Source organism: Anguilla anguilla, chromosome 11 (genome assembly GCF_013347855.1).
Source record: "Anguilla anguilla isolate fAngAng1 chromosome 11, fAngAng1.pri, whole genome shotgun sequence".
In the NCBI taxonomy this organism is placed as follows: Eukaryota; Metazoa; Chordata; class Actinopteri; order Anguilliformes; family Anguillidae; genus Anguilla; species Anguilla anguilla.
In genome coordinates, this window is record NC_049211.1 from 42,144,321 (window position 1) to 42,165,325 (window position 21,005).

At 41.4% G+C, this 21,005-nt stretch overlaps 4 protein-coding genes across 7 annotated transcripts in view; 1 reads left to right on the plus strand and 3 right to left on the minus strand.

Moving 5' to 3' along the window:
• LOC118208669 (leucine-rich repeat-containing G-protein coupled receptor 6) overlaps nucleotides 1-6,573 on the plus strand; it is a 94,652-nt gene extending 88,079 nt beyond the window's left edge. Inside the window, exons 16-18 of the mRNA XM_035383553.1 lie at nucleotides 1,573-1,733; nucleotides 3,859-3,939; nucleotides 4,045-6,573. Coding sequence (XP_035239444.1) covers nucleotides 1,573-1,733; nucleotides 3,859-3,939; nucleotides 4,045-5,237 — 1,435 coding nt within the window. The 3' untranslated portion in view covers nucleotides 5,238-6,573. The remainder of the gene's footprint in view (nucleotides 1-1,572; nucleotides 1,734-3,858; nucleotides 3,940-4,044) is intronic.
• Nucleotides 6,574-7,167: 594 nt separating this feature from the next.
• On the minus strand, nucleotides 7,168-11,781 carry ube2t (ubiquitin-conjugating enzyme E2T (putative)). The gene is made up of 7 exons (XM_035383554.1): nucleotides 11,650-11,781; nucleotides 11,070-11,197; nucleotides 10,887-10,956; nucleotides 10,481-10,586; nucleotides 9,592-9,690; nucleotides 8,811-8,894; nucleotides 7,168-7,466 (listed from the first exon to the last, which is right to left on the minus strand). Exons 2-7 carry the CDS (start codon nucleotides 11,176-11,178, stop codon nucleotides 7,353-7,355), a joined length of 582 nt encoding a protein of 193 aa, XP_035239445.1. The 5' UTR covers nucleotides 11,179-11,197; nucleotides 11,650-11,781; the 3' UTR covers nucleotides 7,168-7,352.
• Nucleotides 11,782-12,517: 736 nt separating this feature from the next.
• On the minus strand, nucleotides 12,518-16,883 carry zgc:194242 (uncharacterized protein LOC100005854 homolog). Of its 4 annotated transcripts, none has more exons than XM_035381131.1 (3): nucleotides 16,813-16,883; nucleotides 13,828-14,265; nucleotides 12,518-13,413 (listed from the first exon to the last, which is right to left on the minus strand). In XM_035381131.1, exons 2-3 carry the CDS (start codon nucleotides 14,261-14,263, stop codon nucleotides 13,217-13,219), a joined length of 633 nt encoding a protein of 210 aa, XP_035237022.1. In that variant the 5' UTR covers nucleotides 14,264-14,265; nucleotides 16,813-16,883; the 3' UTR covers nucleotides 12,518-13,216. The 4 variants fall into 4 exon arrangements, with proteins under 4 accessions (XP_035237022.1, XP_035237021.1, XP_035237020.1 ...); XM_035381130.1 differs by having other exon boundaries at nucleotides 13,828-14,277; XM_035381129.1 differs by having other exon boundaries at nucleotides 13,828-14,288; nucleotides 16,813-16,880.
• Nucleotides 16,884-19,227: 2,344 nt separating this feature from the next.
• LOC118207492 (uncharacterized methyltransferase YdaC-like) lies at nucleotides 19,228-21,005 on the minus strand. The gene is made up of 2 exons (XM_035381132.1): nucleotides 20,453-21,005; nucleotides 19,228-19,833 (listed from the first exon to the last, which is right to left on the minus strand). The coding sequence occupies exons 1-2, from the start codon at nucleotides 20,886-20,888 to the stop codon at nucleotides 19,637-19,639; spliced, it is 633 nt and encodes a 210-aa protein (XP_035237023.1). The 5' UTR covers nucleotides 20,889-21,005; the 3' UTR covers nucleotides 19,228-19,636.

Sequence of the window (21,005 nt, forward strand, 5' to 3'; positions counted from 1 at the left end):
GGGATGTACCCCACCTGGCTCCATGTGATTCTGAACACCCACATGCCAGCCGGACTCTGACAGAAGACGGACCAATAAAATGTTACAGCATTCCAAACTGGCAAAAAAAAAATGTAAATATAATAATTACAAGATGAAAGGTTCAGATAAAAACATAAGATCAGAAAAGGACTTAATAGCCCAGTGAGCGGTTTCCTCCTTTCCAATGTTCTATGAAACCGTAGTATTTTCCTTTCTTTGTTCTTAAGAGTAGATTTAGTTTCTACTGGTGTTACATTACGGGTGCTGACATCACATTCCTTGCAGGTCACTCAACAGTTTCACCAAGTTATTTTCGAAAAGCAGAGCCCTGCAAATGTCTTTACTTCTCAGCACTCAAAAGCAGTGGATCCGCTCCAAACCACAAACCTTACGTGGCTCTGGTTGAACCATGCACGATGTCAAAGTGACACGAAAAAAAAAAAACAAAAACAGTGGTAACAAAGATCAACAGACGAACAGACGCCAGCTCCAACACACAAATCCTTATCCACAGTGCCTCACAACAGCTACAGATCTAAACTCTCACATTAAATATGATCTTTCTTTTTATTGCTTTAAAACATTTTTAAATCAAGAATTACACTCCACTTCTGGCTGTGCCACTAAGTAATTGCTACTGGCCCTAGTGATAATGCAGTTTGGTGCTAGCAGGGCCGGCCCATGGCATAAACGCAGTATGCGATTGTTTAGGGCCACAACCGCTAGGGGGGGCCACACAACTACGAGGGGGGGGCCACACAATCCAATGTTTATCTAAGGTAAATAACGTTAAGTTTTCATAATTACGTTATTCATTCCCTAATTTTTTTACCAATAGAACCGCCCCCCCCCCCCCCCCCCCCCCCCAACGCAAACGCATCTGACAGAATTGTTCTGGGCCACCAAAATCCTAGGGCCGGATTGCCCTGGGTGCTAGCCTGTTTCTAGAGGTATAAAAATCTCCAAGTCGTGTCAAAGATGTCAAGTTTTTCTTTGGTGTCACTAAGTCGGCCTAAAATGAGAATGCTAATGTTTGTCAACATGAAAGAACACTTCATACAAGCTGCCAATTCAATATAGTCTTAAGCTACAAGTTAACTCACAAGCTATCAGAAATATTTGTGAATGTTCACAAATATTTATGTAGCCCAGCATATTTGTGAGACTCCACTTAACCAGTATTATCTGTTATATCAGCAATGTAACCAGAATTAAGAGGAAAAGGCTCAAATAAAAGCAGCCCTCAAACTATTTTAGCTTCTGTACTTCAGCGCATTTCAGTGACCCACCGAGTTGATTATTAATGATAGCTAAAATGCTAACTTGCCAATTGAACAGATGTATAATAAAATTATGAATACTTGTTTGGTTGGCTCAAAGGCAAAGGATGATCAAGCACAAAAAACCTCATATAAATCTGTAAAGTCTGTCAACAAGTCACAACAAAGAAATCTAGCATAGGAATAAAGAATAAAGTTTGATGTATGTAGCTTTAAAGATGCTACTTTGATTGGTAAGAAACCGTAGCGGCTATTGATTGTGTTTTCACAGGGTGATAGAGATGCCGTATGCGTACCAGTGTTGTGTGTATGGGGCCTGCAACAGCAACTACAAAGCAGGCAGCCAATGGGATGTGGAGCAGGCAGGGAACGAGGAGGAGGAGCTTCACAAGAGGACCATCGCCTTGTTCCCCATCCACACCGACACCAACTGTAAGATGAGATTCCTTTTGCCAATGGTGTGTGTGTGTGTGTGTGTGTGTGATTGAAGCATCAAATTGCAAAGCGCTTTGTGTAGCCATAGTTGGAAAAAGTATATATGTATAAATGCAGTGTATATTTTTAAATTCACAGCTAAATATCCACATGAAATGGCACACTGTTCCCCATAAAACAAGGCAAATGAAAGCCTTCATAAATAAATGACCAACACAGGCCAGGGCTGTCTTGATTATCAGAGGAAAAATTTAGGAAGAAAAAAAAAAAAAAACATTGATTCTCCAACTGAAATCAATAAATTCACTTTATATATGAAACAACGGAGCGTTCTGCCATATACTCCTGTCAGAGCACCATTTCCGTTTTTGTTTCCGTAATGCTCGGTATGGGACTTTAAGAAGTCATTGACATTCGATTACCAGCATTCACATTAACAAGACTCAAGCTTCAGAGCAACTTATGCAAGTACATACGGTATGCAGAGTGGATATGAGGGCTATGTATTTTACCTAGCCCAGAAATCAAATAATTTTGCCAAATGTCAATGGGCCTGTGTTGATATTAATGGATTAATCCACCATTACGGCTCTATAAGCCAGGCCTTTGCATGATGATGTGGACATATGGGCTATATCCAGGAAGGAACTGAAACAAACGCAGTTTGAGTAACACCTGGCTTTCAGCTGCAGCCAAAACAAGGCTCAAGGGGGTCAAGCACTTCTGGTGCACTCTGCAGATGTTCTCTGTTAATACCAAGCACAATTACACGCTATATCGCCTGGTCTCTATTTCGGTCTCCTCTAGCTGTCAGTGTAACCTGTAATTAAGACCGTTAAAACATGTCGACGCCCAAACGAAGCCATAGATACCTGACAGATGAAATAAGTCCAAATATTTGTCTTCCAGTATATATTCCGCAGAGAAATCTGATCAGGGTCTAGACTTGAAAGGGGCAGGTGGAGGAAGCTATGTGTGGCTCGTTACACGCAATTAGGAGGCCCAATGGAAAGGCCTGGAGACCCTGGAGGTCATCAAAAGACAACATTACAAGAGCAAGAAGAAACGAAGATAAGGGGGATTCATTGTACCAGAAACAAATCGTATACTGAATTTTGTCAAGTACTCAATTACACAGATTTATGAGACCAACAACCTTCTCACAGCGATTGCAAGACAACACATACCTTCAATTGTAAATGTGAAAAAATGCACAATCAGAAAACAATAAAGCATTCTCACTTCCTCCATATTTTCTGAGAAATACAATTTCAATCTGACCCTAGGCTAATGTTTCTCAATTTAAGAACACAATGAAGATTGGAGTTTACAAGTATACATTGATCACTTTCCTCAAAAATGAAATGAAACAGTAAATGCCTTTTTGCAGTGACCTTGCATTAGAGTAACGGTGAATAAGGATTCCCTCTTAGCCCACATACTGCCATGTATCTCTCAGAACGTATTGAGAAGTCTTTATTCATGAACTGTTTTGGAAATCTCGCCCTGAAGTCCATTTTCAATTTGCTCAAAGACCATTTCATTTTTTCTTATCAATTTGTATTTATTAGAAGACTGTCGAAACATTCATTAGAAACACTGTGCCAAAGGATTTGACAACACTCCCTTTGTATCTCAGAAGTAAGGTGGTGTTCATCCGTTGGTTCAGTCAAAGTACTATCATTCTGGGTGAAAAATAGGGTGAAATTTTATGAAGAATGAGAATCTTAAATCAAAAGCAGGTGGAGCCCTAACAAACATGAGTAAATAGCGTGTGTGCCGCCATCTTCGCTCCATGTAGTCATGGTGAAGTTGCCAATTTATACTCAGGGGCGTAGGTAGACATGCGTTTCTCAAATTTCTGTTATTCCATTACAGCAACAAACAAAAGCATAATCAAACATGGTTACTCAAGCCAGCCAGCATGAAAGGAAATATGCATTTTCCGAAATTAAATGCAAATCTGCAACTCATTCGACATCAACCAAAACACTGAGCAATTTCATATTTCTCAAACTGACGAGTTGAAATAAGATTAACTTTTCTTTAAGGCTCTGCCAGATGGGATGGGCCATGCATTTTTGTCATCTAGTAGCAGTCTCTAATTCCTGGTTTGTTGCAGATGACTTGGACATGGAGGAATTCCAAATTGAAGTAGAAGATTCCAAACTACAAACAAGTATCCAGTGCACACCTACTCCAGGTAAGCCCACATCAATAGACAATAACAGCTCAGAAATGCAAAACTATGCTGTGCTTTTAATGGGTTGCATTCGCAGCCATCTGATGATCTGTTTTTGCTCCACAGGCCCCTTCAAACCCTGCGACTACATGTTTGACAGCTGGGTGGTGCGGCTCGGCGTGTGGGCCATTGCTTTGGTTTCTCTCGTGGGCAACAGCTTGCTGATCGTCACCGTCTTCGCCTCGCCCAGCTACCTGTCGCCCGTGAAGCTGGTCATCGGCTCCATCGGCGGGGCCAACCTCCTGACGGGCCTGTGCACGGGCACGCTGGCTCTGGTCGACGCCCTGACGTTCGGGGAGTTCTCCCGACACGGCGCCCGCTGGGAGACCGGCCCGGGCTGCCAGGCGACCGGGTTCCTGTCCGTCTTCGCCTCGGAGGCGTCCATCCTCTTCCTCACCCTGGCGGCCGTGCAGTGCAGCGTCTCGGTGTCCTGCGTGCGGGCCTACGGGAAGTCCCCTTCCTTCAGCAGCGTCCGGGCGGCCGCCCTCTGCTGCCTCGCCCTCTCCCTGGTGGTCGGCGCCCTACCCCTTTTTCGGGTGGGCGAGTACGGCTCCTCGCCCCTCTGCCTGCCCTCGCCCCTGCCGGAGGGGCAACCGTCAACTATGGGCTTCATGGTGGCCCTGATCATGATGAACACCCTCTGCTTCCTGGTGATCACTGGCACCTACATCAAGCTCTACTGGGACCTGATTAAGGGGGAGTTTGACAGTATCTGGGACTGTGCCATGATCAAGCACGTGGCCTGGCTCATTTTCACCAACTGCCTGCTCTACTGCCCCGTGGCCTTCCTTACCTTCTCCTCCCTGCTCAGCCTCTTCCCCGTGGGCGAGGAGGTCATCAAGTCGGTCCTGCTGGTCCTCATGCCGCTCCCAGCCAGCCTCAACCCTCTGCTCTACCTCCTCTTCAACCCCCACTTCAAGGAGGACGTCCGCCTGCTCTGGAGGAGGTCCCAGTCAGCCCGGGAGGAGACGCTCGACTCCTTCATCTCCGAGGAGACCGAGAAGAGCTCGTACGACTCCACGCAGGCCCTGGTGTCCTTCACCGACATGGACATGCTCTTCGAGAGCGCCGGCCCCCCCTCCGTCCCCCTCATCCCCTGCCAACAACAGACGCCCCCCAGGAGAGAAGGCGCGTTCACTCACAGCTCCGGGGCCCCTCTCAGGGGCGGAGGACCTTTGAAAAGCGACGACCTGAACACAGGCAGCAGCCCCTTTCCTTCCGGAAGCTTCCACTCTTCCTCCTCCTCGTCTCATTTATAAACGAATGACTTGCTTGCCTCTGAACTGAACGCAGAAAACGGCACAGGGCAATGGGGAATACTGCACACCGGGCTTCAACCTCACGACTGCGGAGACAGCGGATCAAATCTCAAGACTGCGGAGGAGAACTTTAATAGCCCTGGGATCATCCTGGCAGCTAAAGGGTGGTATCAAATCAAAGGCATTGTAGAAAAAAGTGCGGAATCCAAGAAACTCTCTCATACTATAGGATGTCAAGCTTGGATTTCCATGTATCATGTATATAAATTAGATTTTTTAAATATACAGACTTGTTCATTATATACTTTTGTAAAGAAGATACATTTATAGGCTTACTTTTATGACAAACAAAACTGGGAGATTAATTTTTCAAAGGTTGAAGGACACGTGTAAAGATTTCTCTGCTACATAAAATACCTGCTGAAGAGCTGCTCCTTTCGACACAAACCTAAGGAAAATTTATTTTAGCTCACAACTGGGGTCAATTGCTTCAGGCACTCATACACATATTCTATCTCAAATTTAAATCCTCCACTCGTCCAAAATGCGCTTTAATGGGTTTTATCCATTTTACTGAATGCTTTTTCTTACACAGAAGTGTTGGGGAAAACTGCTCTTCAGAATAATCCTGCAATATAGTCCATGCCTACGTTTATCAAAGGCAAAATAACTGGTACCCTCCAGGTCCTTAAAGATATTCTTTGATCTTTTGATCTAGAATTGCGTGTCTTAACTTGTCGCAATGCGCTTGGCGTGCATTAGCACTGGCAAGAAGAGACACAGGGTGAAAAATTATTTAAATGCAGCGTGAGATCAAGGATTACAAAAGGATCGTCATTCTTTCGCATCATCAGTTTTAGTTTTTAAACTAAAAACGGTCACGCCATGACCAAATGCACGTTTCTGCGATGAACTCCACAGCATCGAAAAGGAGCAGGAAAAATCCCATAATTTTAGCATTCTACTTTCAACTGTTCAGCGCTAACCCAGAAAGTAGTACCCACATTTTTGTATTAGAGAAACAAGCAAAATGAATTCATATTTCTTTGATGAAATCAGATCGTAACTATGCGTGCTCATGTTCAGATACTGAAAGGGGACACCGTTATCCATGTGAAAAATATTTCATTCCATAACACCAAAAACGGTATGCTTCAGAATTTATACATTGATTTATATTTTTCAGTTTTGTTGTATAGTAGGCTAGACATTGTATATACAGTGTAACTACCTCTTAAGTAGCATGCTATCTCCCCCTTCTACCCCAATATGTTTTAAGTTTTTTTTTTTTTATTCACAAATATATTAATTTTTTATATGGAAAGGTTAAAGCTCTTAGTTGTACAAAACAGATTTATTATTTTGGATGTACATATTTTCGAACCTCTGTAAACAATTTATAAAAGTATGACAAATAAAATTATTAGTTTCATATTATTAAAATACTTTATGCACCTGCATGGGAACTAATTGGTCTTTTTGTGATAGCTGAAACACTGCATATGATAATAAACCTGAACACTCCTGAATCTTTAAAAGCTACAACTGAGTTTTTACACAAAGGATAATCTATGTTTGGATACAACAAACACAAAATATAGACTATCCAATTAATATTTCTAACCAGAGCATGGGGCCCACCCACTCACTAGAACAGTGATCAGAGCATGGGGCCCACCCACTCACTAGAACAGTGATGCCAGAGCATGGGGCCCACCTACTCACTAGAACAGTGATCAGAGCAAGGGGCCCACCCTCACTAGAAGAGTAATACCAGAGCACGGGGTCCACCCACTCACTAGAACAGTGATGCCAGAGAATGGGACCCACCCACTCACTAGAATGATCAGTGATCAGGTTGGAAATTTATCCAAAGGAGAAATTTTGAAACATGCATACAGTGTATGTAATGTGAAATACAAATATGGCGGAAAATGAAGATTTAGATTTTAATATTGAACATGTTGTAAAGCAAGCAAATAAAACAGTAAACATGAAATACCAAGTCACACGTCACAAACACAAAACACGCCACTATAATTTTCAGAAGACATAAGAGACGATCAGGATGGACAATGACATAATATACAATATAAACAGCAAAAGTTCCTTGAGTTACATGCAGGCTTTCTTCGAGTCATCCCGAAGTCCCTCAGAGTGGAGGGCTTCTCTCTTGCGGCACGTTTTATCCAGTTTGCCTTGCACTTTTCCCTCAGTCTCCTCCAAGCCCTTTCAAGACAGGAGAGCACACTTCATTCTCAAATCACCACCAATGCTGAACAATTATTTTACATTTGAATATTTAAAAACCTCACAGAACCTAAATTCGATCATTGCGTTGGTTCAGGCAGGCCACGAGAGTCAAGTCCGGCTCTGGACGAGTCAGCTGGTTAGTTGGTTAATTTTCTATTTTTTAATTTTTGAACTCTCCATTAGGCTCAAGTGTCTTTATAAAATAATGAGTGCAAAGATGACCGAATATCCAAGAAAATGTCAATCAATCGAAAAAGTACTACTGCATTCGTGTTCTGTCCTGCGGCAATGAGAAAAACAACACATTTATCCGACAGCCTTGTCCTGAATGTGGTTTACAGTGGTGGTTATGCTGGAATGATTAACTGAGGTGCGTACAACATAATTCCAGGAACACAGTGCATCTAGTCTTGATCCAACAAATTAATTGAGGCTTAATTTCCCTAACAGCTGTACACCTGGTTAACTCCCATTTCAGAGCACAATAAAAATTTTCACCCAGGATACATGTGCTGGCTGCGACTGTAGCTCATAACTTCATATAAAAATGTCAGATCAATGAAAAAAATAATTAAGAGCAGAGGCTTCCAAGAAATCCTGACAAAGAATGGCAACTGACAGGCAACTGACAGGCACTGCTGGATTAACTGACAGGGCAGGTGGGATCATCTAGAGAAAAGACAATTGGCAAGCCTTCTTTCTCCTCAAATCTGTTTGGAAGTTTTGTTCCCCCCCCCCCCCCCAAAAAAAAAGAAAAAAAAAAGTTAAATGATTAAGAGACTGTGGAAAAAAAAAAACCATACACAGAGGGTCTCGGATCTCAGTTTGCAAAGCCTTAAACCAAGCGTGTCCAAACTAAGGTTGAGCAATGCCCTCTTGTGGTGCAAGATGCCATTTTATACACATCTAAATTTCAAGTCCCCAGTTGGGAAACAGAGACCAGTCAAGTTTTCATCTTTGATCAGACATTGATTTCAAAGGCAAATACCTTTGTTTAAATAGCACATTTAATCAAAAATGCTGCTTATAGGGCTTTACAAAAATATATCTACAAACATACAATAATTATACAAGAGAGGTGGGGATGTTTGCACACCTGGAAAATTCACCAACAGGTAATCGGACTGGATATAAATAAGTAAAAGAACCTCCTGCATAGAATATGAGAATAAACAAGTAAAACTACAGAGAACAATGTGTGGGAGTTTTATCCATTTCTAATGAAAATCTATTTTTTTTAAATACAATTTCACAAATTTTATACAAATTCATTAACATTTTTCCAAAAGAAATCCAAAGTGGAAAGAGAAGGTGGCATACCTTGTTCTGCTGAAAGGCATGCTTCTCAGTCCACCTCTTGGCTTTCTCCAAGTAAACCTGCTTGTTGTACTTGTATTCTGAAGACTGGGGGAATAAGCATTCAGCTTTAAAAGCTGCTCAAAATTCAGATGCAGACAGCCTGAGCCCAACCCCGTTTAGCTGCTGTAGCAAGAGAATCTCTAGAGGACGTCCCTTCGCAAATAAGAGGTATGGAGTACTTGCATCACAAGACAAAATGAATACAAAAAAATAATTTGCATGTAAACCACAAAATGTCATTGGGCCTCATTCACATTTGATCGTAAACTACGTGTAAGAAAGTTTCCAAGAACATTTTGGCATTTATCATTTTTTTCTTATCGGTGTTTGTTCACTGCCGTTAACTTATGTAAATCACATGAACAGGATTGCTCATACAATTTACAAACAGCCAGCATCCATAATTTCATACACCTAGGATATGCGCAGAAACACAAAGGTCTGTATCATGAATCTCATTTCGTATTTTCGTAAGAACATTAAGAACAAAAGTGAGAATAATTTAAGAAAAGTTTTGTGAATGAGGCCGAATGTTGTTTTACTTTTCTGCCTTTAGGTGTACATATAGGCTAAAGCTAAACTGCACTATAAATAGGTCCCTAGTCACAACCAGCCAATGCAATGATATTAGCAACAATTAGCATTAGTAAACCAATGGCTGAGAGGCTAAGCAGACGAAGTAAACCAATAGCTGAGAGGCTAAGCAGACGAAGTAAACCAATGGTAGAGAGCCTGTACTTACAATGTCAGCCATGAGGGGGTCATCAGGGTTGGGCTCCACCATGAGCAGCTGGATGGAGGACAACACGGTGGCGATGTTGAGAGAAGGCTTCCAAGCCCCCTGGGAGGGATGAAGAGAACATAAGGCCTGTTACCTACTCTAAGCAAGGGGCACACGGTACGACGACAACGCAACGATGACAACGAGCAACGCAAGGGCCATTTCTCGCCTTCTTGCAAGGTGATACAAACACGTGGAACAGTTCCACGCATTTCTGTTAGAGGCGCTAAATGTAAATGCTGTTCAACAAACAACTACAAATGAAGAAGTAACCGTTTCTGCTCCAAGGTTACTCACTACACCCAGATAAGCCTATTCTGCCCCCTTGTGGATCGGCAGTATGTGACCTCAGACAGGACTACAAGAAGCCAGTAAACACGTGTACGGTATGTAAACAGAGCTTGCACATGTCCCAGATGCGTGTTGGCATTCCTTGTGCAGCTTTGAACGTGAAAGGGCAAAAGCACATCCGCAAGTTATGTTAACACTATCCCTTGGCCAGCTTGAACAAGCACATACCGTCCCACATGGATAAGCTATTCTCAGTAAATAAATTACTCTGTAAACCCATGCATAACTCCTGGAATAATGTGGTGAATGTATAAGAATGCCAACCATTGTGCACATGGGGAAATGGCGGGGTTATACTCAATGTACAGTATGTGATGCTTTGTAGTCTAGTCCTTCAGACACTGGCCTGGAATTTGATCTATGCAGAAAAAAAATCTATGGATATCTCAATCGCATGCATTTCACCGTAAATGATTTTACAGAAACACTATGGAAACAGAATCTTTCAAAGCATCTCACAGTATTCAGGGCAGGCCTACTTTTGGTGAAGTATAAATACCTTGGGTGGTAGCTTCAGAGCATCAAGGCAAATGCGTCCGGCATTGTCAATGTTAGGGTGGTAAATAGGAGTCAGGAAACGCATTTTTGGCGGCTCAAATGGGTACCTGTGGTAAAGTGTAACCTTTTATCATATGCTTTTCGTCACCCTAATGCTCAAATAGATAATGCACGTACAAAATAAATTGTCTGAAACAAAGTGGAAGATTAAAGGCTACAATTTGCATACAAATATGTAGGCAAAGACAGCTACAGAATGACGCCCTACCGATAGCAAATGCATACGCACCATAGGCAAAGTGTATTGAGTTGTTCATTATGTTTATAATGGAATGTACGGATATTCAAGTGATCCTGCGTGTTTTCTCCGTTTTTGAAACAAAATATTGTGCAATATGTTGTCCTACCGTTCAGGAACTTTTATCTCCAGAGAAAACAAACCACCTTCATAAGGCGTGTTCGCACCGCCAACAATTTCTGCAAAACAATGACGGTACATCATATTGGGTAAAAAAAAAAAAGTGTTTTATCTGTTCGCACATATTATTTGAAAAAACTGTGAAGAATAGCAGCAAGTTCAGTTCGCTTACGAGCTCGCAGGTCATCAATCTGGCCTTCAGTTTGCCAACAGGAGATTCCTGGTGGGGGCTCGGTGCTCAACAGCTGAAGTTCACGCTTTAGCCGGGTAGATCTCTGCATTTCTTGTCCTAAAGTTAACCTAAAAACCACCCGTGCATACACGTACAGGTTATTATTGTGCACGTATGAGCGTTACGATAATCGCATTCCAATCTTGTTACTAGCTAGCATTATCGTTCACTTTGAAGCTACTATTAACGAGATAGATTAAAAAAAAGAATAGATAATGAGCTCGACAGCAGAGTTTAAATCAAATAAGAGGACCGCGGTCTTTTCAGCTAGCTAGCTAGCTAGTTACACACTAGTTTAGCTACACTAGCTAACTTTAGTTAGACAAATTCAGCTAAACTAGCCAACTAGACTAGTCTAAAGTTGTTAGCTAGTTAGCTAGCTACAATTGATTTATAAGCCATGCTAGCAAGCTAAAAGTAACTTTAGCTGACTTAGAAACTAATACTAACTACTTTTAAAATGACGTGATTGGTTTTAATACTGAAGCGTGTGGATTGTATTAGCCAAGTATTGTCATACCTTAGATTACTGATATGCAGACGCAGTTACCCGTTGTCAGATTCTGAAAACGTTGCGTTTGATTCTCCCTCTTTACCAGGTTTATGACGTTAAGACCGCCACGGCCGTTGTGCATCTCGGGTGTTGTAGTACGGTAAAATAACTGGACAAATGGCTCAAGATCACAAAGCAAGGCGACTGTGTTGTTTTGGCTCCGTGGTCTGTTATGCTGTTTCAGGCTGATCTAAATAAATGTATTACTTTGTTTTGTAAAGCTACGTTTTATAAGATCATGGCGATATGTACAGTCGTAAGTTTGTAATCAGGGCAGTGCATTGCAGTGGTACAGAAACTGCGCCGGTAAATCCCAAGTCGTGCCCGTGTTTAAGATCTACTTAAAGGGACAGTTTAACTTTCTGTTTTTGACATTATTACATAAAAAATATTATTTTTCAAATTGACTGTTTGTTTCCAGTTGGCTTTTTGTGTGTTATGAAGGACATTTCAGATTTTTACATTAGCTGGTAGGCCCCTATGTGGCAATTGTGAGTTTGTGGCTTGAAGAGAAAAACTACACTTGATGTAACTTCAAAGAAGCTTCTGTAGTGACATTATGTCTTGAGGCTATGCATATGAGCAATGAAATTGATGAAACATAAAAATCTGTTTTTATATTGTGCCCGCACTTTATTTCCTTCTCAGTTAACTAGCTGTTCACTCCCAAGGCCTAAAGTTTTGATGCAGCTGGCCTGGTCAAAGGGTAGCCTACGGCACTGTATGTGGTCTTGCTTGCCTAATTTTGTCTTAGCAAAGCAAGAGGTATGCTAGTGAATGGCAAGCACTGATTCCATATGAGACAGTTACCAATCAGGTAGTAGAGACAAGTGGAACCATTTTTAACTTTAATCATTGTTGGCTTTCAGTGACAAGCCTCTGATTTTCTGGACAAGCATATTTAACCAACAACAAACCAAAATTACAGTTGTGACTGGATCTGCAGACCGAAATAAAAGCAAAATAAGCAGTGTTTACAATGTACTGTAACTTCTAACTAAAAACTAATAGCATGCGCCTCAAAAAATACTGGTGTTTGCCTTCTAGTCTGTATCTACTTAAATCTACAATGCAAGTTGTGGAAGAAGTACACTGTACCAGCTAAAGACATGCACTTTACAGTGCCTAACCTAAGGTGTCAATTCGTTTTAAAAGTACAAATAGTATCATAAAGAAACATTTTGAAATTACACTAATAGCTTACAAGCAGTTAGGCTACATTTCAATATCCAGTGAGCACAATAAAATCAGAAATTGAGATTTTTGCCATTTACTGTCTATTTCCAAATTGCAAACTAAATAATTAGATCCCCAGATCACAAACTTGCCACATGACTTCAAAGTGTGCTTTCATTAGTTATTATGGTTACAACACTGAAAGACATCATTGATAGCCTGAATTGATTTGGAGGCCTGTCCCAGCTACAGTTTTATCGAGGTGCAGCAGTCAACAGGTCACCAGATCGGCGAAACAGATTAATGCCAACCCTTTCCTGAACATCGTTTATTTGTACTTGGTAAAGCCTGGCATCATTCACTTGGAGGCAGTGGCAAATATTGCTTGGTAAGTTATGTGTTTATCCTTCTTGTCCTCCATTCGGATATCTGTGAACCCGGTTGCTTGGAGGGCATCTATGTAGGCCTCAGGGTGCCAGTTCTCTCCTGTAAGGATCTTCTTGGATGCCAATTTTGCCAAACTATGAACTTTAAGGGTCGCCACCATCTGTCCTCCTGCCAAAAACAAAACAAAAACCACATAAATGCCTTTGACATACCAATCATCATGTATAAATGCAACAGTGTTGAGTATGGTGAAAAGCAACCCAAAAGGGGCTCAAAAGGCTTGTCAAGCCCATCAGATCTGCATGTAAAAATAATTGGCGGACAGTTTATCAGGACACAAGGGTTGACACCCCACTCACTGAAAGAGTGCCACAGAGAGTGGATCAGAAGAACATCTTTTCAAAATGACAGCACCTTCTACAGCACAGTTCCCCGTCACTGTACTGTGACGTTGGATCCTTTTCCTGTTCAGTCCAAATGGAAGCCCCTTACTGGCCCATTACACAGCTTGTTTTTTCAGTCCGTTTGTCAGAATCAGTGCCCAGACCCTTTCTCAGGGCCTGCGTGGGAAGTTAGGCCTACCCGGTTTCATCACCCTGTGGATCTCTGCAGTCCCAGCCCTCAGGTCAGGCCAGAAGTAGTAGCAGTTGCAGTGGAAGACCTTGTCCACGGTGTTGTCGGGCAAAGGCATGGCCTCTACCCTGGCTTGATACAGGGTCACTTTTCCACTGGAAATGTGGCCCTGGACCCTCTTGCTGGCTAACTTATACATGAACTCCGAATAGTCCACCCCAAACAGCTTCCCCCTGGTGCCTGACAGGAGGGAGGCAGCGAACTCCAGCCCCAGGCCTGGTCCGAACCCCACCTCCAGGACCGTGTCATCCGGCTGGATCCCACACAGCCTCACAGCATTCTTCTCCAGCACCTCGTTGTGCCAGAGAAGGAATCTTTTCACCATCCATCCGAGCAGAGACTGAGTGGGGTGACCCAGCTGCTGCCCAATTTTGCTGGGTAGCATTTCTGCAAAGACACCTGCATATAAACTGAAAGTACATCAGGGACCAATTTTCATTCCACTAGACAACTGGATTTGATATCTTGTCCAAGATATTAGCAAAACAGGCTGAGAGCCATTTACAAAATGAGGGCACTGGATAATTAATTCTACCGTTTGAAACAGAGGGTGCATTATAATGGAATCATAAGTCTGAAACATGGCCTCATCACTGAATTATCAGATACACCGTCATTCTATAGCCTGTAGGCTACAGTTTAAACTACATAGCCTACCCAAAGAAACAGGCCATAGCGTAATTTGTGAAACAATAATAAGTTGATGGCAGGATTGCCAATTCTCACAAATCTTTCAGCCTTAATCTCAGTCACTTTTAAGAAATCTCACGCCAGATGTATTCACAGATATTTTTAGACTCTGTTCACAGATCCTATAGATCGACAGACCACATTGATTTTCCTTCTGGCTATCAGTCATAGCGTACTATTGTGTAATTCAGGAATTGGTTCCTAATGGAAGAATCATGATAAATTGTTCATTATTGTTTTTTTGTTTTATATATGAAAACATATGTTTTCATATATAAAATGAAAAAAAACATTGTTTTATATATGTTTTTTTTTCCATTTTTGGCTTTGAAAATAAATGTTTAAAGTTTTTTTGTATGTTCCTTTTTTTCCATTGTCTGTTTCAACCTACATCACCGCTCGTGTGGGAGTGGCTGGAACTGCTCTATTGCTGCGTTCCAGGCAACTTGGAAAGTCGGCATTTCCAACTTCCTACTAGGAAAAGTGCAATGGAACACCACGTGATGTCGGAGTACCAAGAAGGAAACAGTCAGAATATTAGAGTATATAATATCCAATGAAAAACATGTTTTCAGCGTACTAAAATTCCAAGTTACTCGCACATACAAAGCACTGTTTATTAGTAATTAATTCAAACTGGCAACACCTGTACATTCCATTAAAAGTATTGATATCAAAATTACACCAATTTACAAGAAACAATATCTTACAATATCAAACAATCTTAACTTACACAAATTAAACAAGCTGTATTCCAAAGCAATGCTGCCCAATGTTTCCTAAATTGTTTCAAGTAACTTGGCCCTACGTGTAGAAGCATACAGTACATGAACAGGCTAACATGGATAGGTTTGTAAGAGTCAAGATTGATTTAATAGGCCTCAATATGTCAAATCTGTATCTGCATTTATCCACCCAACCTTTCTGTTGCGTGAATGATTGCATGTTTCTTGGTATAAATGTCTGTTTGTAAATGTGAATATAATGAAGTATTCCATGTATGTGTGTATCTATGAAGGCTACAGTATTTATTTTACAATCAGTATTTATTTTGCAAGTTGCAAGAACTTGTACATTTTGTAAAATGAACTTGACAGTCAAGTATAGACATCCTTTGTGGGAGAATATGCTCTCTGTAGGCATTCACCAGCAGTTTTATACATTCATTCAAATGTCTTACATGAGGAAATTTTTGTAATTTGACACTTTGATGTGACGCTAAATTTGAACGAGGGCATTGTCAGATCGTAAGATTAAAAAACACAGGGCCAAGTTACTTGAAACAATTTAGGAAACATTGGGCAGCATTGCTTTGTAATACATCTTGTTTAATTGTGAGGTAAGATAGCCAATATTGTTTCTTGTACAGTAACTTGGTGTAATTTTGATATCAATACTTTTAATGACAAGCCTAGATTTTGCTAGTTTGAATGAATATCTCATAGACAGTGTTTTGTATGGGTGAGTAAATTGCCATTGTGGTACGTTGAAAACTAGTTTTTCGTCAGATTTCTTTTGGACTGCGTTTGTTATTAGTAAGTGCTAATAGTAATTCATATATAAATGGAGGTTGACCGACATGCATACACATAAATGCATGCAAACACACAGCCTATTCTGAAAGAAACATATAGGCATGGATTCAATGATTTTCCCTTTACCATGAATGTCAAATAAATTAAAGTGGATGTCATATTTTTAAACGGAAGCGTTTTCAATTGGCTATTGCACACGACAGACCCACTAATTGTTTGTATGTCAGTAGAGTATCTATAGGGCTAGCTAACATTGATTTATAAATGCGGCGTTGCCGGGTTTTCAGTTAAAGAAGGTCGACATACCTGGCGTGAAGTCCTTATCTTGCACGTTTCTATATAACGTTACCTACCAGACCGAATCGCAACGCAGATGTTAGGGCTTAATTTCGGAGGCGTCTGCATCTGTACAAACGTCATACACTCGCTCTGTCGTTAGTTTAGATCACGTTAAACTCAGTGAAAATGCCGAAAGCGGAACTGTCTAAAGTGTGGCTGTAATTTATTTGTATTTCTGAAATACAAATACGTCTCCGGCAAAGATTTTACAGATACAAAAGCAGTAGTTTAAAGGGAACCCCGCCTGTTAAGAGTTGTAGGCCTTAATATGGTGTGAATGCCTTCAATTATATAAATGTCATAAAACCCACATGAAAGATTTTAGTTATTTAAAAATTTTCAAAAATCTTTAGATTCTTAGGTCGCTTACCGTCGCAATGCACTCTGGGTAGTGACGTCAAATGGTTGAACGGCTCTCCCGGTCACTGACCTGTATTGGGATGGCAGGTATGCCCGCCAAGTCACGCCTTGCCGCATACAGCACCAGAGTTTGGCACATTTCAGGGTTCCCTACAGAAATAACCGCACTGACCACAAACTCTCAACCCTTAAAAACAGCAATTCTGACCCAATTTTAACAGACAGAATTCACAATCACTTTCACACATCCAAACAATACAGCTCCAAACTTAGGGAATTTTGTGTTTTCTCCTTATTTTTCCTGCCTGATTACATCATCAATGCTCCAAGCCCACAAATAACATGTCTCCCCATTGGACATTTAAGGTACATCAGCCAATAAATACATTGGATGCATATGCAAAATGATATATATAGAAGTGCACTCGTTTAAAACAGCCACTTTTTAATGTTCCTATATCTCCTTTGCTGTTAACTTACTGGGTAGTGCGTATGCCTGTGATAGTTTTGGATGACTCACAGCTGAGCTCTCCTAGGACTCGGACTCATGAAAACCACTCACTCATTAAGTTACACTGCCTTGCTGGGTTCCTAAAAATAAAACATATCAACTGTTGCTTTTGCCTGTGTATGGACAGGAACACCCTCCACACCACCAAGAGACCCCTAGCCCCTACTACTTTCTTCAAGGGAGCATACTCCCCCTCCCCTGTAGACACAGGGGAACCATTCAAAATTTGTGAGTTATAAGATACTTCATATGATGGACCGTGACCTTATGCTTTTATCTGTCTCTTAAGCCGCGTTTCCACCAAAATTACCCAGAACTTTCAGTCCCAGGAACTACTTTACCAGGAACTAAAAGGTTCCTTCAGCCCATGGTTGTCTGCGTTTCCACCGCGGTCTAAAGTCCCGCGAAGATTAGGCAAATTAGCCCACTTGACGTATGAAAAAGCGATGTTGTCGTCGGTCCATCTGTCATATGATTTCTTCTGTAACCCCATACTACCACCGAAGTAGCCTACATTATTTTCTAATAACCGGGACAGCCCGGAGGGGTTTATTCCACTTATATACAACGGGTTACCAACAATGACTATATATGGTTACTTTTGTATTTATAGATTTTCATATATCCTCTCAAACACATTCATTATGTTTTTATGCGAACATTCGCTTTCATGTCTTGACATCCGAAGCGACAGAATGCATTCACATTTATATGTATAACTGGCAACAACAGCAGAAAACATGCACACGTTGTAAACAATTTGCTGTTTGATTACTTTCTCGTCGTCAATTCCATATAGGCTAATCGCAAAATGACAAGAATAGAACGAAAACTCGGACTTGCGTGAAAATTTAAATTAGTAGTGGTACAGCCACCGTTTGCTTTCCTTCGAAGTTACTGCTAGCCGAGCAGCGAAGTGTGCCCTCCAGATGCGAACCATGCACCATAAATTAGTCCATAGTCTTCCTGGTCTTTTCGTGGAATTGAAAAATGGCAGTAAAATTGAGTAAAATTACAGCAGTCTGAAAAAGCTAAAGGGACGATTACTAGAATTAACCTGTTATTTCACCCTGACAAAAAGTGCAGAAGGTGATTTCCAGTTTGCTTGTACTGTATCACCAATGTTAATTACGCAGAACTACCGCATACCTCACATAATCGTATCAAACGTTTTGAGTCAATTACAACGGGCTAACAAAAAAAATCCGGAAGAAAATATTCAGCAACCGAATTAATCCGTTTGAATGTTTTGGTAGCCTACGTAATATGCTGTCCCAGCACGAATGCTTAGCATTTTATAAAACGAATACTAAAGCAAGAAAAGAACAGAAGAGCACACGTTATAATTCCAAGACGTTAGCAGGCTATAACCAAAACGTGTGGGATTAGGGATTAGGGGTTAGATGTCAAATTTTTAAGAGTTCAATTTATTCTGCCGTACTTTTAAGTAGAAAGTAGAAAATTTAGGCACGTCTTCGTTTCGAAATAGGTAGTTTAATATAGCAAAGGAACTAGTGGGTCTGTTACCCAAGTACAGATAAACAAAGAACCAACAAATGATAGAGACAGTGAATACTTATACCCTGTTCCTAAGGAAACAAAGGGCCAAATGGTTATCTTAAATTAATACACATCACAGGGAAGGGGGGGAGGTAATCAGAGGGGTAAACTGTGGCTCCCATGTTTTCCAACAATAGGCACCCTCTGCGAATGACACTGGTTGAGTAGGTGATGATATGGAGATGTGAGGCTCTGGTCAGAGAATCACAGGAGAAGATATTCAGTTTAAAGGCTTTATTTATTGCTGTTGTATGTTTGTGAGTGTGATCTGAAAGGATCAATAGGAATTATTACAATAATTCTTTACAATAATGGGTTACTGTACATTAATGCCAATAATAAACATTACAAATGTTGTATAGAATATACTGTAGAACTAGTTAACACTCAAAATAGTATCAATATTACAGACTGGTAGCATATTATATAGCAACTTTAGTAATTAGGTGAACAGTATTTGCATTAATGTAAACAGTATTATTATGAAATATATAGTCTTGTGTATAACAGAGGTAGACAGGAATTGAGAAATGGCATTACGAAGAGTACTTCTGTAGCTTAATTATAGCTCACTAGCATCAGATAACTGTTTTGGATATTAAATGGCCATTAACTGCCATTAAGAATCACTACCTAGCAACAGAAATGGCATATACGGTGGCTCACACAGTTTCTAAGGGAGTAAGCTTTCAGAAAGTGGTGAAACAGATGAATGCTAAGCCTGTCCCGAACATTATTTGTACTCTGAAAGGCCTGGCATCATTCACTTGGAGGCAGTGGCAAATATTGCTTGGTAAATTATGTGTTTATCCTTCTTGTCCTCCATTCGGACATCTGTGAACCCGGTTGCTCGGAGGGCATCCATGTAGACCTCAGGGCGCCAGTTCTCTCCTGAAAGGATCTTCAAGGACGCTGCAATCTCCACACTATGAGTTATAAGGGTCGTCACCATCTGTCCTCCTGCCAAAAACAAAACAAAACGACATTAATGCCTTTGATATACCAATCAGCACATAAATGCCAGTGTTGAGTGTGTTGAAAAGGGGCTCAAAAGGCTTGTCTAGCAAATCAGATATGGATGTAGGGTATTATTAAAAGGCTTGCCTAGCAAATCAGATATGGATGTAGGGTATTATTAAAAGGCTTGTCTAGCAAATCAGATACGGATGTAGGGTATTATTAAAAGGCTTGTCTAGCAAATCAGATATGGATGTAGGGTATTATTAAAAGGCTTGTCTAGCAAATCAGATACGGATGTAGGGTATTATTAAAAGGCTTGTCAAGCCTATCAGATCTGGATGTAGGAGAAATAATTGGTAGACAGTTTCGGGACGCAAGGGTTGACACCCCACTCACTGAAAGAGTGCCACAGAGAGTGGATCAGAAGAACATCTTTTAAAAATGACAGCACCTTCTACAGCACAGTTCCCCGTCACTGTACTGTGACATTGGATCCTTTTCCTGTTCAGTCCAAATGGAAGCCCCTTACTGGCCCATTACACAGCTTGTTATTTCAGTCCGTTTGTCAGAATCAGTGCCCAGACCCTTTCTCAGGGCCTGCGTGGGAAGTCAGGCCTACCCGGTTTCATCACCCTGTGGATCTCTGCAGTCCCAGCCCTCAGGTCAGGCCAGAAGTAGTAGCAGTTGCAGTGGAAGACCTTGTCCACGGTGCTGTCGGGGAAAGGCATGGACTCTACCCTGTCATGATACAGGGTCACTTTTCCACTGGCAATGTGGCCCTGGACCCTCTTGCTGGCTAACTTGCACATGAATTCTGAATAGTCCACCCCAAACAGCTTTCCCCTGGTGCCAGACAAGAGGGAGGCAGCGAACTCCAGCCCCAGGCCTGGTCCGAACCCCACCTCCAGGACCGTGTCATCCGGCTGGATCCCACACAGCCTCACAGCATTCTTCTCCAGCACCTCGTTGTGCCAGAGAAGGAATCTTTTCACCATCCATCCGAGCAGAGACTGAGTGGGGTGACCCAGCTGCTGCCCAATTTTGCTGGGTAGCATTTCTGCAAAGACACCTGCATATAAACTGAAAGTACATCAGGGACTTTGACCAATTTGCATTCCACTAGACAACTGGAATTTGATACCTTGTCCAAGATATTAGCAGAACAGGCTGAG